The sequence below is a fragment of the Chenopodium quinoa genome, unplaced genomic scaffold (assembly GCF_001683475.1).
Source record: "Chenopodium quinoa cultivar QQ74 unplaced genomic scaffold, ASM168347v1, whole genome shotgun sequence".
NCBI classification, from domain to species: domain Eukaryota; kingdom Viridiplantae; phylum Streptophyta; class Magnoliopsida; order Caryophyllales; family Amaranthaceae; genus Chenopodium; species Chenopodium quinoa.
In genome coordinates, this window is record NW_018745024.1 from 12,234,220 (window position 1) to 12,257,292 (window position 23,073).

Consider the following 23,073-nt stretch of genomic DNA (forward strand, 5'->3'; position numbering starts at 1 on the left):
AAGAGGGATAAAATAATTAATAAAAAGACATAGGGTTATGGTTCACCATGTTTATAGCTCTAAATCTATCAAATATCAATAAAAATTCAATCAATCAATTATCTAGAGCAATTGCTAAGCCTACGGTCGGGTCTTAACGCTCTCAATTCAACATATGCAGTACGGTCACTAACATAATCAGAATTGCTAATTGTAGGGAAGTCTCTAAAAGTAAGATCTTTCGATTCAAACTCTTATTAACATGAATTAATCAAACAATTGATCAGGTTGCAAGATTAACAATAAAACTCTATCAATTAGAGAAATTAATAATCAAAATATTAAAAACATCAATCAAGATTCATAGTATAAACATGGATTCCCAAACCCTAGAAATAAAACTACTCAAACATGGAAGAAATAATAAAAACTAGATCTAAGGAATAAAACATAATTAAAAGCAAGAAAATAGAAATAAAATACCTCAATGAATTAAAATAGTATACCCAAGAATCATCCATGGAAGAATCCATGGAAATGCCATGAGAAACTAGGGTTTAAGAGAGAAAACTAAAAAGAACGTAAAATAAAAAATAATAAAAGGCGGGAAAAATAATATCCCTTGAGTATTTATATTATCCTAAAACTAATCTAAAAATAATTAAAGAAAAGAAGTAAGAAAATATAAATTACATAAGTTGAATTATTAGTGGACGATAGAAGATGACGTGGCCCGAAGACTTGTGACGATGTGAATGAAAAAGCTACTCGAGGCTTCAAGGCTGCTCGACCAGACCTGCGGGCGCAGGCTGGTGGCCGCGGCCTGGCAGCAGCACCTGCTGGTGTCGAGTGGTCGCGGGACAGGGGCGCAGCAATTATCCCGCGGGTGGCTGACAGCATCACTTAGATTCAAATGCCTATAACTTCTGTTCTATAAGGCTTCTTGGGGCGTGTGACCTATCATTGGAAATATCTTTAAGTCTAGTTTCCAACGCAATTTGAATCACATCAATCCGATTTGTAGAACTCAAGTTATGATCAAAAGAGTGGACAAAGGTCAGTCTTGCCACTTTATAAAACATCGTTTAACTTCGTTTCTAACTCAAATTCATTTCCGAAAGATGCAAATCGACCCTTGTGAATGATATATCCATTCCTCATGCATATAAATCAATCAACATCCACAAACATGGGATCTCCAATTAATAAACTCAATTCATCGGCTTCCATCCAAATATCATCCGAATCAACTCCAAACACTACGAAAGCGTCCAAATGTCTATCAAATCACCTGAAACATTAAGAAAAACACAAACGGAACGTAATAGAGTACAAAACAAACAACTTATGTATTTACGACCTAAAAAGCGACTAAAAGACCTAAAAAGCAACTATAAACTTAGCATAAACGTGCCTATAAATCCTATATAAATGTGATTTATCAAGTATTAGTGAGACAGTTCTTAGTTATAAAACCGAACCTAGGCCTACTTAAACCAATGGAAATTTTTTCTATAACTACCCTAAAGATAGGGTCATTTGTGAGATAGGGTCATTTGTGAACAACTACCCGTTTTTTTTTTATTTGTTAAGAACTACCCAAAAGTTAAGAAAAGCTTGGATAACACTACCCATTAACGTTTTCCGTCCAAAAATACGTTAATGGGGTCCACTTTTTCACTTTTTCCACTTAATTAACTCCCCTAATTACCTTCTCTCTCTTCCTTAATTAACTTTCCCTAATTACCTTCTCCCTCTTTCCTAATTAACTTCCCCTAATTACCTTCTCCCTCTTCCCTAATTAACTTCCCCTAAACCCTAGAAATTAAAACCGCCAAATTTAGACATCCTATCAATTACAATGGCCAATTAGTAATTGAAGTGCAATTGAATTCAATCTCAAAGTCAAAATAAGTGAAACCTAGAACTCAATTAAACCCCTAAATCCTAGAAATCAAAATCCCCAAATTTATTTGGACCCATAAACCCTAATTCGAATCCCTAATTTACACCCTAATTATGTTAATTGCGTTCAATTAAAACTTGTATACAAATACAATAAACAATAAATTAAAAGGAAAGTGTGAAACATTACTTGAATAATTGAGAATTTGTGTTCAATTGATTGAGTATAATCTTTTGGATTATAGAGTGAGAATGGAGAGGAAGTTAATTAGGGAGAAGAGAGAAGATAATTAGGGGAGTTAATTAAGTGGGAAAAGTGAAAAAGTGGGCCCAATAACGTCTTAATTGGACGGAAAACGTTAATGGGTAGTGTTACCCAAACGTTTTGTAACTTGTGGGTAGTTCTAAACAAATAAAAAAAAAAAATAGATAGTTGTTCACAAATGACCCTATCTTTAGGGTAGTTCTAGACAAAATTTCCTAAATCAATCATATTTGTCCAAAAGATTAAAGCAGCCTTGCCGAAGAGAACCTAGCACCATTATAACTAAGCATTATGAGCAGCCGCAGGGAGCTCAGCTTCATAAGATTAGAGCTTTTACTTGAATTATTTGACATGATTAAGCCTGATTAGCCCTATTTTCACCTTAAGTTTAGTTGTTTTCCAATATATTTTTTTTGACCCATTTGACTATACACGGTCTCCAACACACGTATTAAAACGTCTATGTCTTTGTTTTTATACACGTAAAATTTATAAAAAAAAGGTCGTGTTAACAAAATATACAATTAATCGAATCTTACCAAACCACTCATGAGTCATGACTATATTACTCTATTTTTTATAGATTAACTGTAATTTATGTTCAAAGTTTTCTAAATTTGACCCCAAAAATAACAGCGGGGCAAAAGGGAGGGAGAGAGTAGTTGGTACACCAATTGGGAATAATTCCAACATTCTACTTGACCTTCGTGGCTTTGTAAGGACTATACAAGCTTTTCTTCTTCATACTGTAATTGTTTCCAGATTTACAGAGTATACATGAATATGATGAGGTCTCGATCTGTTAATGTTGCAGAAGCTTTTCTTCGTCCTTGTTTTCATGGCGCCACTTTAATCAACCTTCGTCCTCTTCATTTTCATGGCATCTCCTCAAGTAAGTTTCTCCATTTCTATACTACTTTCCCTTTTTTCGATTTCAGTATTCCCCTCTTCAATTCGCCCTCTTTTCACCTGTTTCCTTGCCGATATTACACCAATTACGCTACTCATGACTTTGATTCTGATGACGATGATCCCAAATTGTTTCTGAAATTTGTTAGACAACAATCCAAATTAGGGTTTACTAATGTTGAAATCTCCCTTTCCCATTTCCACCATATGATATCGATGAGACCTCTTCCATCTATCATTGATTTCTGTATGTTATTGAGTGCCATGTCCAAGATTAAACCCAACCCACCTTTCTCCACTGTCATTTCTCTTTACAGAGACCTCCTTTTCTTAGGTCTTCGTCCAGATATTTACTCCCTTACCATCCTTGCTAATTGCTACTGTCGTTTGAACTTTGTTGATTTCGGCTTCTCTGTTCTCGCCAACATTATTAAACTTGGTTTTCAACCTAACATTGTCACCTTTACTACTCTCATCAACGGCTTCGTTCATACTCATCACTTGGACAAAGCCGTTCAATTGTTGGATAAAGTTGTCAAGCTTGGCTACCAACCCACATTAATCACCTATGGTTCTATCTTCAAAGGTCTCTGTAGGTCCGGTGATAATGCCGGTGCTCTCAAACTCCTCAGAAATATGGAGTCTTATGGCCATTTTATGCCTAATGTTGTCATTTACAACACCATCATTGATAGTCTCTGTAAAGACCAGTTATTACCTCAGGCTCTCCGCCTTTTCAAGGAGATGAAAGTCAAGGGAATTTCCCCTGATGTTGTCACCTTTAATACCTTAATTCGAGGTATGTGCACTTTGGGACAACAGAAAGAGGCTCAAGATATGCTGACTGAGATGTTAAGGAATAACATAACTCCTGACATACAGACCTACAACATATTTATTGATATTTATTGTAAAGATGGCAAGGTTGGTGAAGCACGGGACATTTTTTATTTCATGACTAGGATAGGATTGGTTCCAGATATCATCACTTACAACGCTCTGTTAGACGGATATTGTTTACGTGGTGAGATGGACGAGGCAGAAAAGCTTATGGATGTGATGGTAAAAGATGGTTGCAAACCTGATGTAGTTACTTACAACAGCTTACTCAATGGCTATTGCAAATCTAAAAACATTGACAAAGCTCTTGGTCTGCTCCAAGAGATGCATTCTAACGGATTAACCCCTGATGTTATCACGTACAGCACTCTTATAGATGCTTTGTGCAAAGACAATCAAATCAAGCTTGCACACCAGTTTTTTGAGGATATGAAAGCTCATGGACTGAAACCAGATATAATAGCTTGGAATTCATTCCTTGATGGCATGTGTAAGAATGGACAAATTGACGAGGCAATTACAACAGTGAAGCAAATGGGGAATACTGGAGTGATCCCTGATATTATTACATACAGTATCCTAATGGATGGTTTCTGTGAAGCTAATCGGCTTAGAGAAGCAGAGGATATATTCTCTTTTCTCATAACTAAAGGGCTGCATAATGTGCGTGCTTACACCATAATGATAAAAGGGTTTTGTAAAGAAGGGTTGCTAGCAAAAGCCGATGAATTATTGAAGAATATGGAGGACAATAAATGCTTTCCAAATGAATGCACCTTCAATACAATTATAAGAGGATTTATAGATGAAAAGGATGTGAGGAGAGCTTTAGAGCTTGTCAGCTTAATGAGAAACAAAGAGTTTGCTGCTGATAATCACACTATATCGTCATTTGTGAGCTTACTTAATGATCCAAATATTGATGATGTAGACAAGGAATTATTGAAAAAGTTTTTGGAAAACTGAGCGAGCAATGGTTAAAGCGGAGGTGGAAGGAGCAATGAGTTAAGCATAGATGATCAGCTGTGAAAGAGATGTGAAAATAGACATTATGAGTGAACATTATAAATTGGTAAGTCATATATTTAATGTGTTCTGATAGACTGTAGGCAAAAACCTTAACTCCTGTAATCTGGAACATAACCTGTAAATTTTGTATCCAATTGTTTGCTTGCCATCTGCCTGTGAGTCGCATTAGTTGTGCTATATCTTATCCAATGGTTGTAAACAGCAGTTGTGCTTACTTTGCATAGGGGTCAAATTTACCATTTTACTTGATTAGGCATAACCACACATGCTGTAATGCTGTATAGTGTATACAATGCAACTCTTGTACATAGGGCTCTTAGGCTCTACAAAGTTTTGATCGGTTCATTGGAGACGTGTTGATTGAATTTCTTGGGGTGTGTTTTAGCTTTCTGTAGATAACCAACCTTTGAAGTCTCTGTCGTTGAAGATTTTTCTTCTTCCAGGCACTTGGATCTTGCTTAACTGAACTCGTGTTTTGGTTACATAACATAGTTTTAAGCCCAGAATCAAATCATATAACCTGGTTGACATTTGTTAATTTCTTCTCTTTTTTCCATTCTGAAAAAAACAAAAAGCAAAAGGTGTGAAACACTCCAGGTTTAGAGATATATGGAACTGGTTAAGCTGCAATTCCCAACTTCCAGTTATATGGAACTGATATAGTGATCCCTGATATTATTACATACAATATCCTAATGGATGGTTTCTGTGAAGCTAATCGGCTTAGAGAAGCGGTGGACATCTTCTCCTTTCTCACAGCTAAAGGACTGCATAATGTGTGTGCTTACAACATAATGATAAAAGGGTTTTGTAAAGAAGGGTTGCTAGCAAAAGCCGATGAATTACTGAAGAATATGGAGGACAATGGATGCTTTCCAGATGAATGCACCTTTAATACACTTATTAGAGGATTTATTGATGGAAAGGACATTAGGAGAGCATTAGAGCTTGTCAGGTTGATGAGAATCAAAGAGTTTGTTGCTGATAATCACACAATATCATCATTTGTGGGCTTACTCGCTGATCCAAATATCGGTGATGCAGACAAAGATTTGCTAAAAAGTTTTTGGAGAACTGAGTGAGCAATAGTTAGGATCAAAGGTGGAAGTAGCAATGAATAAATTATATATGATCAGCTGTGACAGAGATGTGTACACAGATATTGTGAGTGAGATGTGGATTAGTAAGTCTTATATTTAATGTGTAACTTTTGATTGATTGTAGGAAAAAGCATTAACATCTGTGATTTCGAACATTTGATTTTACTTCTTTTTGGGCTTGCTTTTACTTGAATGGTGCTCATGGAAGCAGATGTGGATTGACCTATTGTATCAATTTGTGTGTGTTTACTTGGTATCTGCCTACGAGTTGCATATGTTTTCTTATTAGCCTATGAATAGTAATGGAGCTATATCTTACTATATAAGCCATGATAAGTAATCATATTTGACAGAATGGAAGAGTATAGTTAGCTGCTAGAGTTTGTCTTGGACTCTTAGGTGCTTGGAGGTGCTAGAATCTGTCTTGGACACTACGATCTATAGCAGCAAGATTTGTTTTGAGTACTTCTTTGAGCCATGGATTGGCGATTCCAATGGCAGTGACATGCATCTGCTATCCCTATGTCAGATAGCTAGGATAAAATAGTAGTCCCTAGCCTCCAATGCCCAGGCTAGGTTTATTTAGTCACAGTGCAGCAAAATTATTGACATACTCTGTGTTCAATCAGGTAATTTTACTTATATTTTCTGCATTTTGTTCCTTTTTTTTTTATTTATCGTTTGACTTTTGCATTTCATTATTGCTTGTTTATTTGATCGGATTGGATTGTTGTTTTTCTATCAATCGTTTGTTTGCTTAATGCTGCGTTTTCTTCTTCTTCTTTTTTTTTTTTCAATTTTTTGTTTACGAAGTATTTAAGAATTGATGATTGGCGGTAGTTAGAATTAAGTGTTGTGAGTGATTAGGGTTTTATTTTACAGAATTAGTTGAAGTAGTGTCATTGTTCGGCTGATTTCTGTTATTCTCAAAAAGTAACCAAACCCCAAAGAAATTAACACCAACAGCATGACCTCTTTTTGAGTTGTGCCCAAGTATCAAGTTCAAATTGCAATCACTTTAGTATTATCTGATCTACATCAATGAAGGATTTATTTTTAATTTTCATTTTTTTTTTACAGAACTATAACATAGGAAATGGATAGCTTCAAAATGAATGTAGTTGACATGATGATTGATGATGATGATGATGTGCGTATGTTAGCAAATTACAAGCATTATAGAAGTATCTGGTGGTAGATAAGGTTGAATATGCTCACTAGGCATACGAACATGGTGAGATGTTAAGGTGACTGAAGGAGAGGGAAATTGGGTTATTGGCTTTGTTTTTTGTTAGATTACAAGCTCTTTTTGTACTATATTCTGAGAATAAACCAATGGACTCTTTTATGAAGGCAGTGGTGCTTTCATGGGTTTAAAAGGTTAAAAATAACTGAAAGGGTAAAATCTACACCTATAATATTCTCAATTTGTGGGTAAAGAATATTTGTATTTATAAGAATTTGGGGATCTTTTTTTCTGATCATTTCCCAAATTTATGCTTATCAAATTTTATGAACTATTTTGAGATGATTGATTAATTTGCTTAATCTGCCTCCTTCACAGGTTCCATAGTGATGTTTTCAACATTTGAGCATTTAGCTCACCATGTATACAATCATATCCTTCATCAAAGGAAGGAAAAGCAAGCCACACCAATGGTGTTGGACTTAAAATATAAACTGGCTTTGAACATTGAAAAAATGGTGTTGGTTGAAGCTCTACTTGGGCTTTTGGCCCCTAAAAAAGAGTTTGGTGATGATATGTTGATGATAAGCAGGGCCTACAAAATTACAAAAAGCATGTTTCTATGAATTCTATCTATTGGAGAAGTTGTAGCTAGAATTAGATATTACTCATGTTGGCCCCGGTAGCTGATAGCCGAAGTTGATCATATTAGTTGGTTTGACTAATTGATTGTACAAAAAGTTTTACATACAACCGATGTGCAGTAAAATACTGAACAACCGGTTTTTCGCACGTGTGAACAGTATTTTTTTTTTTTTTTCCTTTTTCCAAAATAACTAACATCTTCTTCAGCAAGCTACAATGGAGGAGAGAGAAAACTCCAATTTTCCAGATTCAAAGCTCCTTCACCAAGCAACCATGGAGGAGAGAGAAATCTACAATTTTCGATCAACAATGCCGGAAACCTCCAAAGCTTCCAATTACAAAAACCTAATGCGCGAATTTCTGCAATTACAAAGAGAAAATCGACCACCATTAACGCAACATCCAGAGAAAACATGGAGTTTCGACCTCAATCAAACATTCAGAGAAGGTGAAGCAGAGAATTTCGTTGATGATTTCGATGAATTTAATGATGATAACATTCAAAACTCAAAAGTTCCAGAAATTCAAATACAAGGTAATAATCTAAAAAAATACTAACCTATTGTTTGTTTTTGCTTAAAATTTTGATTTAATTTTCAATAATTAATGCAGATATTGAAAATCAAGGTGTTTCAAATACATTAGAAGATGAAGATCAAGTTATTCCGAACACACTAGATGAAGAAGGACAACCAGTAGATGAAGACGAAGGTAAAATTCTATAAATGTGACATATATTAAGGCAAAAGTTACATATATTATGGCAAAAATTACATTGACTATATGTTTATTTATAAAAGCATTTATGCATGTCTCTTGGTACAAAAGTTACTAATATCATTACAAATGTTACCTTTATTAATACAGAAGTTACTTGTATTATATACCTCTGTACTAAATTATTTCTCTAATGTGCAGGTTTACACATTGTCTCTATTTAGAGACTTTGAAGAGGAATTTGGCTACTCAATAGCGACCACAGTACAAATTCTAGGGAGAACTGAAGAAAACATTATTCTTTATGAAGTATCGCTAGAAGAAAAGCCATGGTCTTCCCAACACGTAAGTTACATACATGAGAGCCAAACTATATGGTGCACTTGCAAGAATTTCGAAGCTTCTGGTTGGCTATGCTATCACTGCCTCAGAATTTTACATCTACATTCTATTACAAGAATTCCAGAGAAGTACATTAGCAAAAGATGGACAAAGCTTGCAAAAACTGAAGTATGGAATAAAATGGAAAATAAGGATCCAAAACTCCCATATACACCATGGAGACATACAATGATGAGAAAATATTATAACTTAATCTTAAAGAGTCAAGAAAATGAAAAGGCAAGAGCATTCATGGAGGAAAACTTCAAAAACTGTATGAAAATGGTGGAAGACTTACTTGCGGCCGAAGCTTTTACAGAGGAGGTTGCTGCAAGTGATGACAATTCTAATGTGGCAGAGAGTGCTCAGAGTACCAATAATACTGCTTCTTCATCAACAAGTACAACCATACCCACTATATTAGACCCTAAGAGAGCTGTAACAAAGGGAAGAAGCAAGAGAGCAAAAGGAGCACTTGAAAAAGGGAAGAAATCAAAGCAAAAAGCATTACCAAATCCAAATTCAGAGTTTGGATCGAAGACACCTACTGTGCGACTTTTTTGAACTTGTAGTGAGTTTGGATGAAACACAATTGAATACTTTTTTGTAGTGATTTTATTTTTGTTTAATGCTACTATTGACTTTCATACAGAATTTTGAATTGTGATATGGAATTGCTCATGAATTATGAACATTTATATAATATTACACTGATACTTAAAAAAGTAATGCATATACTGGAAAAAGTGATGCATATACTGGCAAAAGTGATGAATTTACTAACAAAAGTGACACTAACACCTACAAAAGTGATGCATTTACAGAAAAGTAACACTAATACTCGCAAAAGTAACAATAATGCTCACAAAAGTGATGCATCTTCTCACAAAAGTGTTACTTTTTACTCACAAAAGTATTGCATATTCACAAAAGAAATATGTCACTCACAAAAGTGATATTTATATTCACAAAAGTGACAATAATTATCACAAAAGTGTCCGTTTTTAAAATTAATAATATGGTAATATATATGTTAAACTTCAAGTTTTCATTTAAATAAACTATATCTCTGTATGATGATATATGATACACTTATAAAATTATAATCAGAAATATAAATAAATAAAAATAAGAACAACAAATTACCAATATTTAATCATATATATATATATATATATATAAAATAAAATTTGTACAAACATTTTGAAAATATTAACACTAGTTTAAGTGTCGATATTTATCACTAGTTTCAACTTCCAAAAGTACTTAACTAATTACAACTTCCAAAAGTACTTAACTAATAACAACTTCCAAAATTAGCTAAGATTTAGAAGGAGTGTACTTCCGTGTAGCCTTTGTAGTTCGTTTTGATTTCGGAGCAGTGTCAACAGTAGGAGGAGCAGTTTCAGATTTCTTCTTTTTCTTCTCCGCTGCTGCAGCCTTCCTCCTTCCTTCAATTTCAGCAACATATGCAAGATCGCTCTTCTTCTCATTAAATTTTTCAACTTCTGCTAAGACATCAGATCTTGATTCGTTCATGTCAGACAACACGAGTTTTGCACAAATCTTAGCACGTAAAAATTTCCTCCCAGCAGCCTCACAACAAGAAAATAAAAGGCGCATTAATATGTATAAAACATTAGAATAAACATAACAAATGAATTAATTCGCATCAGTTTCAAGATCACTCATTGTTCTAAGTTCATCTACAGAAAACGATGTATCACCAACAAAATGCTCCATATGACACATCATATACACACCACAGTCATTATTATCAACCTTACTCTTCCGCCACACTAAATCAGCAATTTTAAACTTGTAAAAAGGGACTTTTTCACTCTTTGGATGATTTCTTCGTGCAAGAAAATCACCAAATTCAGAACACTGAAAAAAAAAAAATATATTAAAAACAACAAAAAAAATAAGATTAATATAGAAACATACTTTAAAATAGACAATAACATACCAGATAAAAAGTCAAATTTTGAAAATATGTAATCATGTCATGACTCCAAATGATATTATCAACATAATGAACCAATTCATTGCCATGATAAATCACAAACATCACATAATGTTCATCAACAAGAATAGGAAAATAAACCTGAAAAAAAATAGAACAAAAGTTAGCATAAAGCACATCCATCACACAGTTAATATATATTAAAAATTAAGATATATACCAAGTCTGCACCAATAACATCACAACAAGAATTTTCATATGTAACCCATTCATCCCAAATTTCATGCAAATCCGAGACAGCATAACTAGCAGAACTATCTTCGTTCCCCTCTGATACTTGCAAAAAAGCAAACTAAAAGGAAAAAATAAATAATTGAAAAGAGTAAGAAAACAAATAACTCAAAGCAGAAAGTTGCTTACACTTTGCCTCGCACCAAAAAAGAATATTTTAGGACCACAAGTATCATAAAAACATGATTCATTTAGATAAATGCAGTAGCAATCAACTACTGACCAACGAACCAAATTAGGATGCACCAAAGACACCATATCCTCTCTTGGAAAGAGAAAATGCAATCCATAAGTAACAAGATTCTCACTGCAAGGTCAAACAATATTATTAATATCAAAACAAAAAGAAAAAGAAAAAAAAAAGGTTTCAAAAAATATGACAATTAAAAAAGAACTTACTTATTATTAAATAAGTGTTCCACCAGACAATAATCAAGAGCTTCTAAATATAATCGAGGTAATTTTTCACTAAAAGCACGAGAATTACTTTTCATAAATGGCGTAACAAACACTACACTCTGACCACCAATTTCACCATAGTCCAAAGAACACAAACTTTTATTCGTTCTTCTGACTGAACCACCTCTGCCACCACCATCTCCACCACCTCCACCATCTCCACCATCTTGTAGGGTAGACTTTGATGAAGTACTTGCATCAACTTTAAGTAACTCATCCACCGACTTCATTTTTATAAACTCATCAATTAAGCCATCAATAAGCTTATGATAATGCGGGTTAGATAAATTTAAGCTGGTTAAGCTGCAATATAAAAGATACAGCCCGGTTTATAAGAACGTCGCCCAATCTCATTGGAGCTCTAAGATATAGCAAAGTTTGTAGAGTTGTGATATGCTTGTTCACAGACTTGACTTGTTAGCAGATTTTAGTTTGTTTATTTGCTAATTAGAATATGATTGGACATACAAATGGCATGAAAAATGAGGCATCAACAGTATATCAGTATATTTTACTAGGCTTTTCCTACTGAATTGTGTTTGTATAGCATTCTAATTTGGACTGATTGTTTTTCACTTCTGTTTTGGTAAGGTTTAAAGCATAGAATTTCTGTTTTGCAGTACTAAATATAACAAATGGAGGCAGTATATATATATATATATATATATATATATATATATATAAGAAAAAACATGTTTTTGGTCAACCAAAGAGTTTCTCAAATGTCTAGTTGTTAAATAGGCATAAATTATGTACATCTGTCCTTTCAAGATGTATTGATTTACTAGGTATAATATTAAGAACCTTTAAACATCACTAGTAGAGAATAAAATATCTCGTAATCACATTAAAGATGAATCCATTATTGGTTTGGTCAATATTACTGTAATTTTCTGTTTGTTGGTTTTTTGTTTTTCAAAACTAGACATATGTCATAATCTGTATAATGAATAAAAAATACTTAATAAAATCTTGATCACCATATATCTATAATGAATCAAAAATTGCTACAATTGGTCCCAATGGGTGTGGGAAAAGCACTTTGTTAAAATAAATTATGGGTTTGGAGAAATCTACTGCTGGTGAAGTTTATATTAGGGGAGCAAAATGTCATCCCAAATTATTTTGAGCAGAATCAGGTATATTACCACTACCAGGACCTAGTTTAAGAATTCCTTTCTTGTGCATTTAGGTTTTTATCCTTTTAGCACTATAAAAGATATGCTTGATAGGAAGGTCTCCTTTCTGAGTGGTGGAGAGAAGGTAGTATTGTCAAAATACTAATCCTCAGCTCTGCCTGAGTGTTTTACTCAATCTCTTCCAATGTCATTGGAAGGCTTACCACATCATTTTCTGCTTCTTCAGACTCGCTTGGCGTTCTGTAAATTCATGGTGAAAAAGTCAACTTTACTGGTTCTCAATGAACCTACCAATCACTTGGATATACCTACAAAGGAGATGCTTGAGGTTAGCGATCTATTTCATGTTAAAAACTCTTATAATAGTAGTAGTCTTTGTATAAGCAGTTATTAATTCTTAATTTTATTGCTTTCCAGGAAGCTATACAAGAGTATGAAGGTACTGTCATTACAGTTTCCCATGATCGGTATCTTGTTCATCAAATAGTTAACAGAGTGATTGAGGTGAAGGACGGAAATCTACAAGATTATGTTGGGGACTACAATGTAAGTCTTGAATTGCTTCACTTTATATGATTCTGGTTCTTTTTATTTGGCTTCAATTTTGGTTTGTTTTGTGTTGTTCATTTCTTTTGTTGTGGGAAATATTCCTGGGCTCATTTTAGTCAAGTCAGAGCTATAGGATGTGTTTGACAGGTGAATTATCTACGGAATTTGCTTTCCTTTCCTAATATTATATACTGGATACTCCTACTTTTACCCAGATAACTAAATTTTTATAGACAAAAGAAACTATTCCAATTGGTCTCCTCGAAATGTCTTTTGAGTTTTTCTACCGGTTAAAATACAAATGCACTTTGCTATAGTTATACAAACTGATCACTTTGACATGTGGACCCTGTTTGGGTTTGATACACCTGATCTTTTGGTTAGTGCCAATTTCTGCTGTGCTAAATGTATAAATTTGCTGGTAATGTATTGTATTATCTTGTTGTGTATACATTTTGCATGAAAATATTGGCATTTTTCTCTGAACTCATAATCTCTCATAACCTCTCTATGGACTCTCTCAGAATAATGCGTGTTATGCTAACTATTGTTGTCTGGTGTACATCTATAGCTGCATTAGCCTGCATACATATGAAAAATAAAAAAAATTAAGAACGGTGACTAATTAACCAAAAAATTTATCCTTTTGCTCATATGAAAGAACGAGAAGGGGAAAACTGTAAAAGTGAGGGCATTGGAGCCTTTTAAATGGTGTTTTAAATATTGATGTTGTAGACCTAACTATTTCAGAGATTTGTAAGGCTTCTAAGAATATAGTTGATGGCATATGCAGTATTATTTATAGAAGAATCTCGATGCAAGACAAAGAGAATTGGATTGTGAGGCAGAGCTTGAAGAGAAGAATTCCAAAGTAAAAGCAAAATCAAAGATGTCCAAGGAAATATTAAGCTGGTGATTAACGAAGTATGTCTTAAATTATTTTCCTTTGCCAGAGACTGATATCTGTTCAACAGGCTGAGAAGGAGGCTCGGAAGAAACAGAAAATGTTGGCTTCTCAGCAGGCAAAAGCAAAAGCAAAATCTAAGGGGTTAAAGAACGCGAAGAGATGGAATTGAGATGGTATCCTCAGTATTTTTAATGAAGATACCCTCATTGTGATCACTTTTGTTAAGGGGTATAAAAAAGGGTATCAATCTTGATCGTGTACATAGCTTTAAATTGATGGTAAATATGTTCCTAGGGGTCTTTGTTTTGTGATTCGAAAAGAAATAACTCGTGAAGCTGTAATGGGAATATATATAGCGAAGCTTTATTTCAGTTTTCTGCATACTTAGCTTAGAACTTGAGCAAACAGTCTATAGATTTTGTAAATAGCAATTTAATAGCCCCTTAATTATGTGTTCTTTTTGGATCCCTCCTCACACTCAGTCAAACATGTGGGTATTGTATTCTAATACTATTGTTTATGTCGCTGAATGTCTAGATTTGAAGAGCCTGTTCAAATCAGATGATAGTAATAAACTAATGAGCTTCTTTAACAGTTTGATACTCATTTTTTTGCTGGTTATTTGAAACTTTTAAGGTTGGTTTTGGGAAGAAAGTCAAGGTTTTGACATGCTTTTATTTTTATTTTTTTAAGAAAAATGTATTAATTGAGGAAATAAATTAATTACAGTACAAAACTAATACTTGTATTATTTTGTAAACATATTCCATATCAATACGTAGTAATTATTATATGTTTAAATAAAAAGATTTCATAAATGTTTCCAAAAGAAATTTGGACAAATATAAACCAAAAATTATTTGTGACAAAAAATATAGCTCATGTTTTTTTTGGCTAATTTTATTTTAGAAGCTACAATTAAAGAATGCAAATATCAACATATCACACTCTTTTATTATTCCTCAGCTAATTTATTATTATAATACTTTTCAATTAATAATCTATAACTAGAGCTTTTTTTTTTTTTCTTTTTTTTTTCTTTTTTAATATACACAAACAGAAAGATATTTATATTAATAGGCTAATGCCATGTTTGATTAATTACAAACATCACTTTGAGTTAAAACAAAATTTGGTGATGAGCAAAAGAAAGCTAGTATTGATAGGTTGTCGTACACCTGTCAAAAATAAATTCCTAACAAAACCAACTAACAATGTAGTAGAGTAAGTAGGGTCGAATCCACAGGGAGATGGTATTAATCTAACCTCTAAGAAATTGGAAAAACTAACCTATGTCACGAAATTCGGATAGAAAAGTAGTCTAAATTAAAAGAGGGATAAAATAATTAATAAAAAGACATAGGGTTATGGTTCACCATGTTTATAGCTCTAAATCTATCAAATATCAATAAAAATTCAATCAATCAATTATCTAGAGCAATTGCTAAGCCTACGGTCGGGTCTTAACGCTCTCAATTCAACATATGCAGTACGGTCACTAACATAATCAGAATTGCTAATTGTAGGGAAGTCTCTAAAAGTAAGATCTTTCGATTCAAACTCTTATTAACATGAATTAATCAAACAATTGATCAGGTTGCAAGATTAACAATAAAACTCTATCAATTAGAGAAATTAATAATCAAAATATTAAAAACATCAATCAAGATTCATAGTATAAACATGGATTCCCAAACCCTAGAAATAAAACTACTCAAACATGGAAGAAATAATAAAAACTAGATCTAAGGAATAAAACATAATTAAAAGCAAGAAAATAGAAATAAAATACCTCAATGAATTAAAATAGTATACCCAAGAATCATCCATGGAAGAATCCATGGAAATGCCATGAGAAACTAGGGTTTAAGAGAGAAAACTAAAAAGAACGTAAAATAAAAAATAATAAAAGGCGGGAAAAATAATATCCCTTGAGTATTTATATTATCCTAAAACTAATCTAAAAATAATTAAAGAAAAGAAGTAAGAAAATATAAATTACATAAGTTGAATTATTAGTGGACGATAGAAGATGACGTGGCCCGAAGACTTGTGACGATGTGAATGAAAAAGCTACTCGAGGCTTCAAGGCTGCTCGACCAGACCTGCGGGCGCAGGCTGGTGGCCGCGGCCTGGCAGCAGCACCTGCTGGTGTCGAGTGGTCGCGGGACAGGGGCGCAGCAATTATCCCGCGGGTGGCTGACAGCATCACTTAGATTCAAATGCCTATAACTTCTGTTCTATAAGGCTTCTTGGGGCGTGTGACCTATCATTGGAAATATCTTTAAGTCTAGTTTCCAACGTAATTTGAATCACATCAATCCGATTTGTAGAACTCAAGTTATGATCAAAAGAGTGGACAAAGGTCAGTCTTGCCACTTTATAAAACATCGTTTAACTTCGTTTCTAACTCAAATTCATTTCCGAAAGATGCAAATCGACCCTTGTGAATGATATATCCATTCCTCATGCATATAAATCAATCAACATCCACAAACATGGGATCTCCAATTAATAAACTCAATTCATCGGCTTCCATCCAAATATCATCCGAATCAACTCCAAACACTACGAAAGCGTCCAAATGTCTATCAAATCACCTGAAACATTAAGAAAAACACAAACGGAACGTAATAGAGTAAAAAACAAACAACTTATGTATTTACGACCTAAAAAGCGACTAAAAGACCTAAAAAGCAACTATAAACTTAGCATAAACGTGCCTATAAATCCTATATAAATGTGATTTATCAAGTATTAGTGAGACAGTTCTTAGTTATAAAACCGAACCTAGGCCTACTTAAACCAATGGAAATTTTTTCTATAACTACCCTAAAGATAGGGTCATTTGTGAGATAGGGTCATTTGTGAACAACTACCCGTTTTTTTTTTATTTGTTAAGAACTACCCAAAAGTTAAGAAAAGCTTGGATAACACTACCCATTAACGTTTTCCGTCCAAAAATACGTTAATGGGGTCCACTTTTTCACTTTTTCCACTTAATTAACTCCCCTAATTACCTTCTCTCTCTTCCTTAATTAACTTTCCCTAATTACCTTCTCCCTCTTTCCTAATTAACTTCCCCTAATTACCTTCTCCCTCTTCCCTAATTAACTTCCCCTAAACCCTAGAAATTAAAACCGCCAAATTTAGACATCCTATCAATTACAATGGCCAATTAGTAATTGAAGTGCAATTGAATTCAATCTCAAAGTCAAAATAAGTGAAACCTAGAACTCAATTAAACCCCTAAATCCTAGAAATCAAAATCCCCAAATTTATTTGGACCCATAAACCCTAATTCGAATCCCTAATTTACACCCTAATTATGTTAATTGCGTTCAATTAAAACTTGTATACAAATACAATAAACAATAAATTAAAAGGAAAGTGTGAAACATTACTTGAATAATTGAGAATTTGTGTTCAATTGATTGAGTATAATCTTTTGGATTATAGAGTGAGAATGGAGAGGAAGTTAATTAGGGAGAAGAGAGAAGATAATTAGGGGAGTTAATTAAGTGGGAAAAGTGAAAAAGTGGGCCCAATAACGTCTTAATTGGACGGAAAACGTTAATGGGTAGTGTTACCCAAACGTTTTGTAACTTGTGGGTAGTTCTAAACAAATAAAAAAAAAAAAATAGATAGTTGTTCACAAATGACCCTATCTTTAGGGTAGTTCTAGACAAAATTTCCTAAATCAATCATATTTGTCCAAAAGATTAAAGCAGCCTTGCCGAAGAGAACCTAGCACCATTATAACTAAGCATTATGAGCAGCCGCAGGGAGCTCAGCTTCATAAGATTAGAGCTTTTACTTGAATTATTTGACATGATTAAGCCTGATTAGCCCTATTTTCACCTTAAGTTTAGTTGTTTTCCAATATATTTTTTTGACCCATTTGACTATACACGGTCTCCAACACACGTATTAAAACGTCTATGTCTTTGTTTTTATACACGTAAAATTTATAAAAAAAAGGTCGTGTTAACAAAATATACAATTAATCGAATCTTACCAAACCACTCATGAGTCATGACTATATTACTCTATTTTTTATAGATTAACTGTAATTTATGTTCAAAGTTTTCTAAATTTGACCCCAAAAATAACAGCGGGGCAAAAGGGAGGGAGAGAGTAGTTGGTACACCAATTGGGAATAATTCCAACATTCTACTTGACCTTCGTGGCTTTGTAAGGACTATACAAGCTTTTCTTCTTCATACTGTAATTGTTTCCAGATTTACAGAGTATACATGAATATGATGAGGTCTCGATCTGTTAATGTTGCAGAAGCTTTTCTTCGTCCTTGTTTTCATGGCGCCACTTTAATCAACCTTCGTCCTCTTCATTTTCATGGCATCTCCTCAAGTAAGTTTCTCCATTTCTATACTACTTTCCCTTTTTTCGATTTCAGTATTCCCCTCTTCAATTCGCCCTCTTTTCACCTGTTTCCTTGCCGATATTACACCAATTACGCTACTCATGACTTTGATTCTGATGACGATGATCCCAAATTGTTTCTGAAATTTGTTAGACAACAATCCAAATTAGGGTTTACTAATGTTGAAATCTCCCTTTCCCATTTCCACCATATGATATCGATGAGACCTCTTCCATCTATCATTGATTTCTGTATGTTATTGAGTGCCATGTCCAAGATTAAACCCAACCCACCTTTCTCCACTGTCATTTCTCTTTACAGAGACCTCCTTTTCTTAGGTCTTCGTCCAGATATTTACTCCCTTACCATCCTTGCTAATTGCTACTGTCGTTTGAACTTTGTTGATTTCGGCTTCTCTGTTCTCGCCAACATTATTAAACTTGGTTTTCAACCTAACATTGTCACCTTTACTACTCTCATCAACGGCTTCGTTCATACTCATCACTTGGACAAAGCCGTTCAATTGTTGGATAAAGTTGTCAAGCTTGGCTACCAACCCACATTAATCACCTATGGTTCTATCTTCAAAGGTCTCTGTAGGTCCGGTGATAATGCCGGTGCTCTCAAACTCCTCAGAAATATGGAGTCTTATGGCCATTTTATGCCTAATGTTGTCATTTACAACACCATCATTGATAGTCTCTGTAAAGACCAGTTATTACCTCAGGCTCTCCGCCTTTTCAAGGAGATGAAAGTCAAGGGAATTTCCCCTGATGTTGTCACCTTTAATACCTTAATTCGAGGTATGTGCACTTTGGGACAACAGAAAGAGGCTCAAGATATGCTGACTGAGATGTTAAGGAATAACATAACTCCTGACATACAGACCTACAACATATTTATTGATATTTATTGTAAAGATGGCAAGGTTGGTGAAGCACGGGACATTTTTTATTTCATGACTAGGATAGGATTGGTTCCAGATATCATCACTTACAACGCTCTGTTAGACGGATATTGTTTACGTGGTGAGATGGACGAGGCAGAAAAGCTTATGGATGTGATGGTAAAAGATGGTTGCAAACCTGATGTAGTTACTTACAACAGCTTACTCAATGGCTATTGCAAATCTAAAAACATTGACAAAGCTCTTGGTCTGCTCCAAGAGATGCATTCTAACGGATTAACCCCTGATGTTATCACGTACAGCACTCTTATAGATGCTTTGTGCAAAGACAATCAAATCAAGCTTGCACACCAGTTTTTTTGAGGATATGAAAGCTCATGGACTGAAACCAGATATAATAGCTTGGAATTCATTCCTTGATGGCATGTGTAAGAATGGACAAATTGACGAGGCAATTACAACAGTGAAGCAAATGGGGAATACTGGAGTGATCCCTGATATTATTACATACAGTATCCTAATGGATGGTTTCTGTGAAGCTAATCGGCTTAGAGAAGCAGAGGATATATTCTCTTTTCTCATAACTAAAGGGCTGCATAATGTGCGTGCTTACACCATAATGATAAAAGGGTTTTGTAAAGAAGGGTTGCTAGCAAAAGCCGATGAATTATTGAAGAATATGGAGGACAATAAATGCTTTCCAAATGAATGCACCTTCAATACAATTATAAGAGGATTTATAGATGAAAAGGATGTGAGGAGAGCTTTAGAGCTTGTCAGCTTAATGAGAAACAAAGAGTTTGCTGCTGATAATCACACTATATCGTCATTTGTGAGCTTACTTAATGATCCAAATATTGATGATGTAGACAAGGAATTATTGAAAAAGTTTTTGGAAAACTGAGCGAGCAATGGTTAAAGCGGAGGTGGAAGGAGCAATGAGTTAAGCATAGATGATCAGCTGTGAAAGAGATGTGAAAATAGACATTATGAGTGAACATTATAAATTGGTAAGTCATATATTTAATGTGTTCTGATAGACTGTAGGCAAAAACCTTAACTCCTGTAATCTGGAACATAACCTGTAAATTTTGTATCCAATTGTTTGCTTGCCATCTGCCTGTGAGTCGCATTAGTTGTGCTATATCTTATCCAATGGTTGTAAACAGCAGTTGTGCTTACTTTGCATAGGGGTCAAATTTACCATTTTACTTGATTAGGCATAACCACACATGCTGTAATGCTGTATAGTGTATACAATGCAACTCTTGTACATAGGGCTCTTAGGCTCTACAAAGTTTTGATCGGTTCATTGGAGACGTGTTGATTGAATTTCTTGGGGTGTGTTTTAGCTTTCTGTAGATAACCAACCTTTGAAGTCTCTGTCGTTGAAGATTTTTCTTCTTCCAGGCACTTGGATCTTGCTTAACTGAACTCGTGTTTTGGTTACATAACATAGTTTTAAGCCCAGAATCAAATCATATAACCTGGTTGACATTTGTTAATTTCTTCTCTTTTTTCCATTCTGAAAAAAAACAAAAAGCAAAAGGTGTGAAACACTCCAGGTTTAGAGATATATGGAACTGGTTAAGCTGCAATTCCCAACTTCCAGTTATATGGAACTGATATAGTGATCCCTGATATTATTACATACAATATCCTAATGGATGGTTTCTGTGAAGCTAATCGGCTTAGAGAAGCGGTGGACATCTTCTCCTTTCTCACAGCTAAAGGACTGCATAATGTGTGTGCTTACAACATAATGATAAAAGGGTTTTGTAAAGAAGGGTTGCTAGCAAAAGCCGATGAATTACTGAAGAATATGGAGGACAATGGATGCTTTCCAGATGAATGCACCTTTAATACACTTATTAGAGGATTTATTGATGGAAAGGACATTAGGAGAGCATTAGAGCTTGTCAGGTTGATGAGAATCAAAGAGTTTGTTGCTGATAATCACACAATATCATCATTTGTGGGCTTACTCGCTGATCCAAATATCGGTGATGCAGACAAAGATTTGCTAAAAAGTTTTTGGAGAACTGAGTGAGCAATAGTTAGGATCAAAGGTGGAAGTAGCAATGAATAAATTATATATGATCAGCTGTGACAGAGATGTGTACACAGATATTGTGAGTGAGATGTGGATTAGTAAGTCTTATATTTAATGTGTAACTTTTGATTGATTGTAGGAAAAAGCATTAACATCTGTGATTTCGAACATTTGATTTTACTTCTTTTTGGGCTTGCTTTTACTTGAATGGTGCTCATGGAAGCAGATGTGGATTGACCTATTGTATCAATTTGTGTGTGTTTACTTGGTATCTGCCTACGAGTTGCATATGTTTTCTTATTAGCCTATGAATAGTAATGGAGCTATATCTTACTATATAAGCCATGATAAGTAATCATATTTGACAGAATGGAAGAGTATAGTTAGCTGCTAGAGTTTGTCTTGGACTCTTAGGTGCTTGGAGGTGCTAGAATCTGTCTTGGACACTACGATCTATAGCAGCAAGATTTGTTTTGAGTACTTCTTTGAGCCATGGATTGGCGATTCCAATGGCAGTGACATGCATCTGCTATCCCTATGTCAGATAGCTAGGATAAAATAGTAGTCCCTAGCCTCCAATGCCCAGGCTAGGTTTATTTAGTCACAGTGCAGCAAAATTATTGACATACTCTGTGTTCAATCAGGTAATTTTACTTATATTTTCTGCATTTTGTTCCTTTTTTTTTTATTTATCGTTTGACTTTTGCATTTCATTATTGCTTGTTTATTTGATCGGATTGGATTGTTGTTTTTCTATCAATCGTTTGTTTGCTTAATGCTGCGTTTTCTTCTTCTTCTTTTTTTTTTTTTTTCAATTTTTTGTTTACGAAGTATTTAAGAATTGATGATTGGCGGTAGTTAGAATTAAGTGTTGTGAGTGATTAGGGTTTTATTTTACAGAATTAGTTGAAGTAGTGTCATTGTTCGGCTGATTTCTGTTATTCTCAAAAAGTAACCAAACCCCAAAGAAATTAACACCAACAGCATGACCTCTTTTTGAGTTGTGCCCAAGTATCAAGTTCAAATTGCAATCACTTTAGTATTATCTGATCTACATCAATGAAGGATTTATTTTTAATTTTCATTTTTTTTTTACAGAACTATAACATAGGAAATGGATAGCTTCAAAATGAATGTAGTTGACATGATGATTGATGATGATGATGATGTGCGTATGTTAGCAAATTACAAGCATTATAGAAGTATCTGGTGGTAGATAAGGTTGAATATGCTCACTAGGCATACGAACATGGTGAGATGTTAAGGTGACTGAAGGAGAGGGAAATTGGGTTATTGGCTTTGTTTTTTGTTAGATTACAAGCTCTTTTTGTACTATATTCTGAGAATAAACCAATGGACTCTTTTATGAAGGCAGTGGTGCTTTCATGGGTTTAAAAGGTTAAAAATAACTGAAAGGGTAAAATCTACACCTATAATATTCTCAATTTGTGGGTAAAGAATA

The 23,073-nt window shown here is 34.1% G+C and overlaps 4 protein-coding genes and 1 pseudogene across 5 annotated transcripts; all 5 read left to right on the top strand.

Annotated features, from left to right (window-relative positions):
- Positions 1 to 2,870: 2,870 nt before the first annotated feature.
- LOC110708787 (putative pentatricopeptide repeat-containing protein At1g12700, mitochondrial) lies at positions 2,871 to 6,283 on the top strand. The gene is made up of 2 exons (XM_021887010.1): positions 2,871 to 4,970; positions 5,642 to 6,283. Exon 1 carries the CDS (start codon positions 2,927 to 2,929, stop codon positions 4,862 to 4,864), a length of 1,938 nt encoding a protein of 645 aa, XP_021742702.1. The 5' UTR covers positions 2,871 to 2,926; the 3' UTR covers positions 4,865 to 4,970; positions 5,642 to 6,283.
- Positions 5,603 to 6,283, top strand: LOC110708789 (pentatricopeptide repeat-containing protein At3g22470, mitochondrial-like). Its single transcript, XM_021887012.1, has one exon. It carries the CDS (start codon positions 5,623 to 5,625, stop codon positions 6,007 to 6,009), a length of 387 nt encoding a protein of 128 aa, XP_021742704.1. The 5' UTR covers positions 5,603 to 5,622; the 3' UTR covers positions 6,010 to 6,283.
- Positions 6,284 to 6,397: 114 nt separating this feature from the next.
- Positions 6,398 to 9,649, top strand: LOC110708788. The gene is made up of 3 exons (XM_021887011.1): positions 6,398 to 8,393; positions 8,471 to 8,569; positions 8,777 to 9,649. The coding sequence occupies exons 1-3, from the start codon at positions 8,075 to 8,077 to the stop codon at positions 8,797 to 8,799; spliced, it is 441 nt and encodes a 146-aa protein (XP_021742703.1). The 5' UTR covers positions 6,398 to 8,074; the 3' UTR covers positions 8,800 to 9,649.
- A 2,739-nt stretch (positions 9,650 to 12,388) lies between these two features.
- Positions 12,389 to 14,888, top strand: LOC110708790 (ABC transporter F family member 2-like). Of its 2 annotated transcripts, XM_021887014.1 has the most exons (3): positions 12,389 to 13,139; positions 13,229 to 13,357; positions 14,154 to 14,888. In XM_021887014.1, the coding sequence occupies exons 1-3, from the start codon at positions 12,996 to 12,998 to the stop codon at positions 14,163 to 14,165; spliced, it is 285 nt and encodes a 94-aa protein (XP_021742706.1). In that variant the 5' UTR covers positions 12,389 to 12,995; the 3' UTR covers positions 14,166 to 14,888. The 2 variants fall into 2 exon arrangements, with proteins under 2 accessions (XP_021742706.1, XP_021742705.1); XM_021887013.1 differs by lacking the exon at positions 14,154 to 14,888 and having other exon boundaries at positions 13,229 to 14,147.
- Positions 14,889 to 18,467: 3,579 nt separating this feature from the next.
- Positions 18,468 to 21,882, top strand: LOC110708968 (annotated as a pseudogene).
- Positions 21,883 to 23,073: the final 1,191 nt, after the last annotated feature.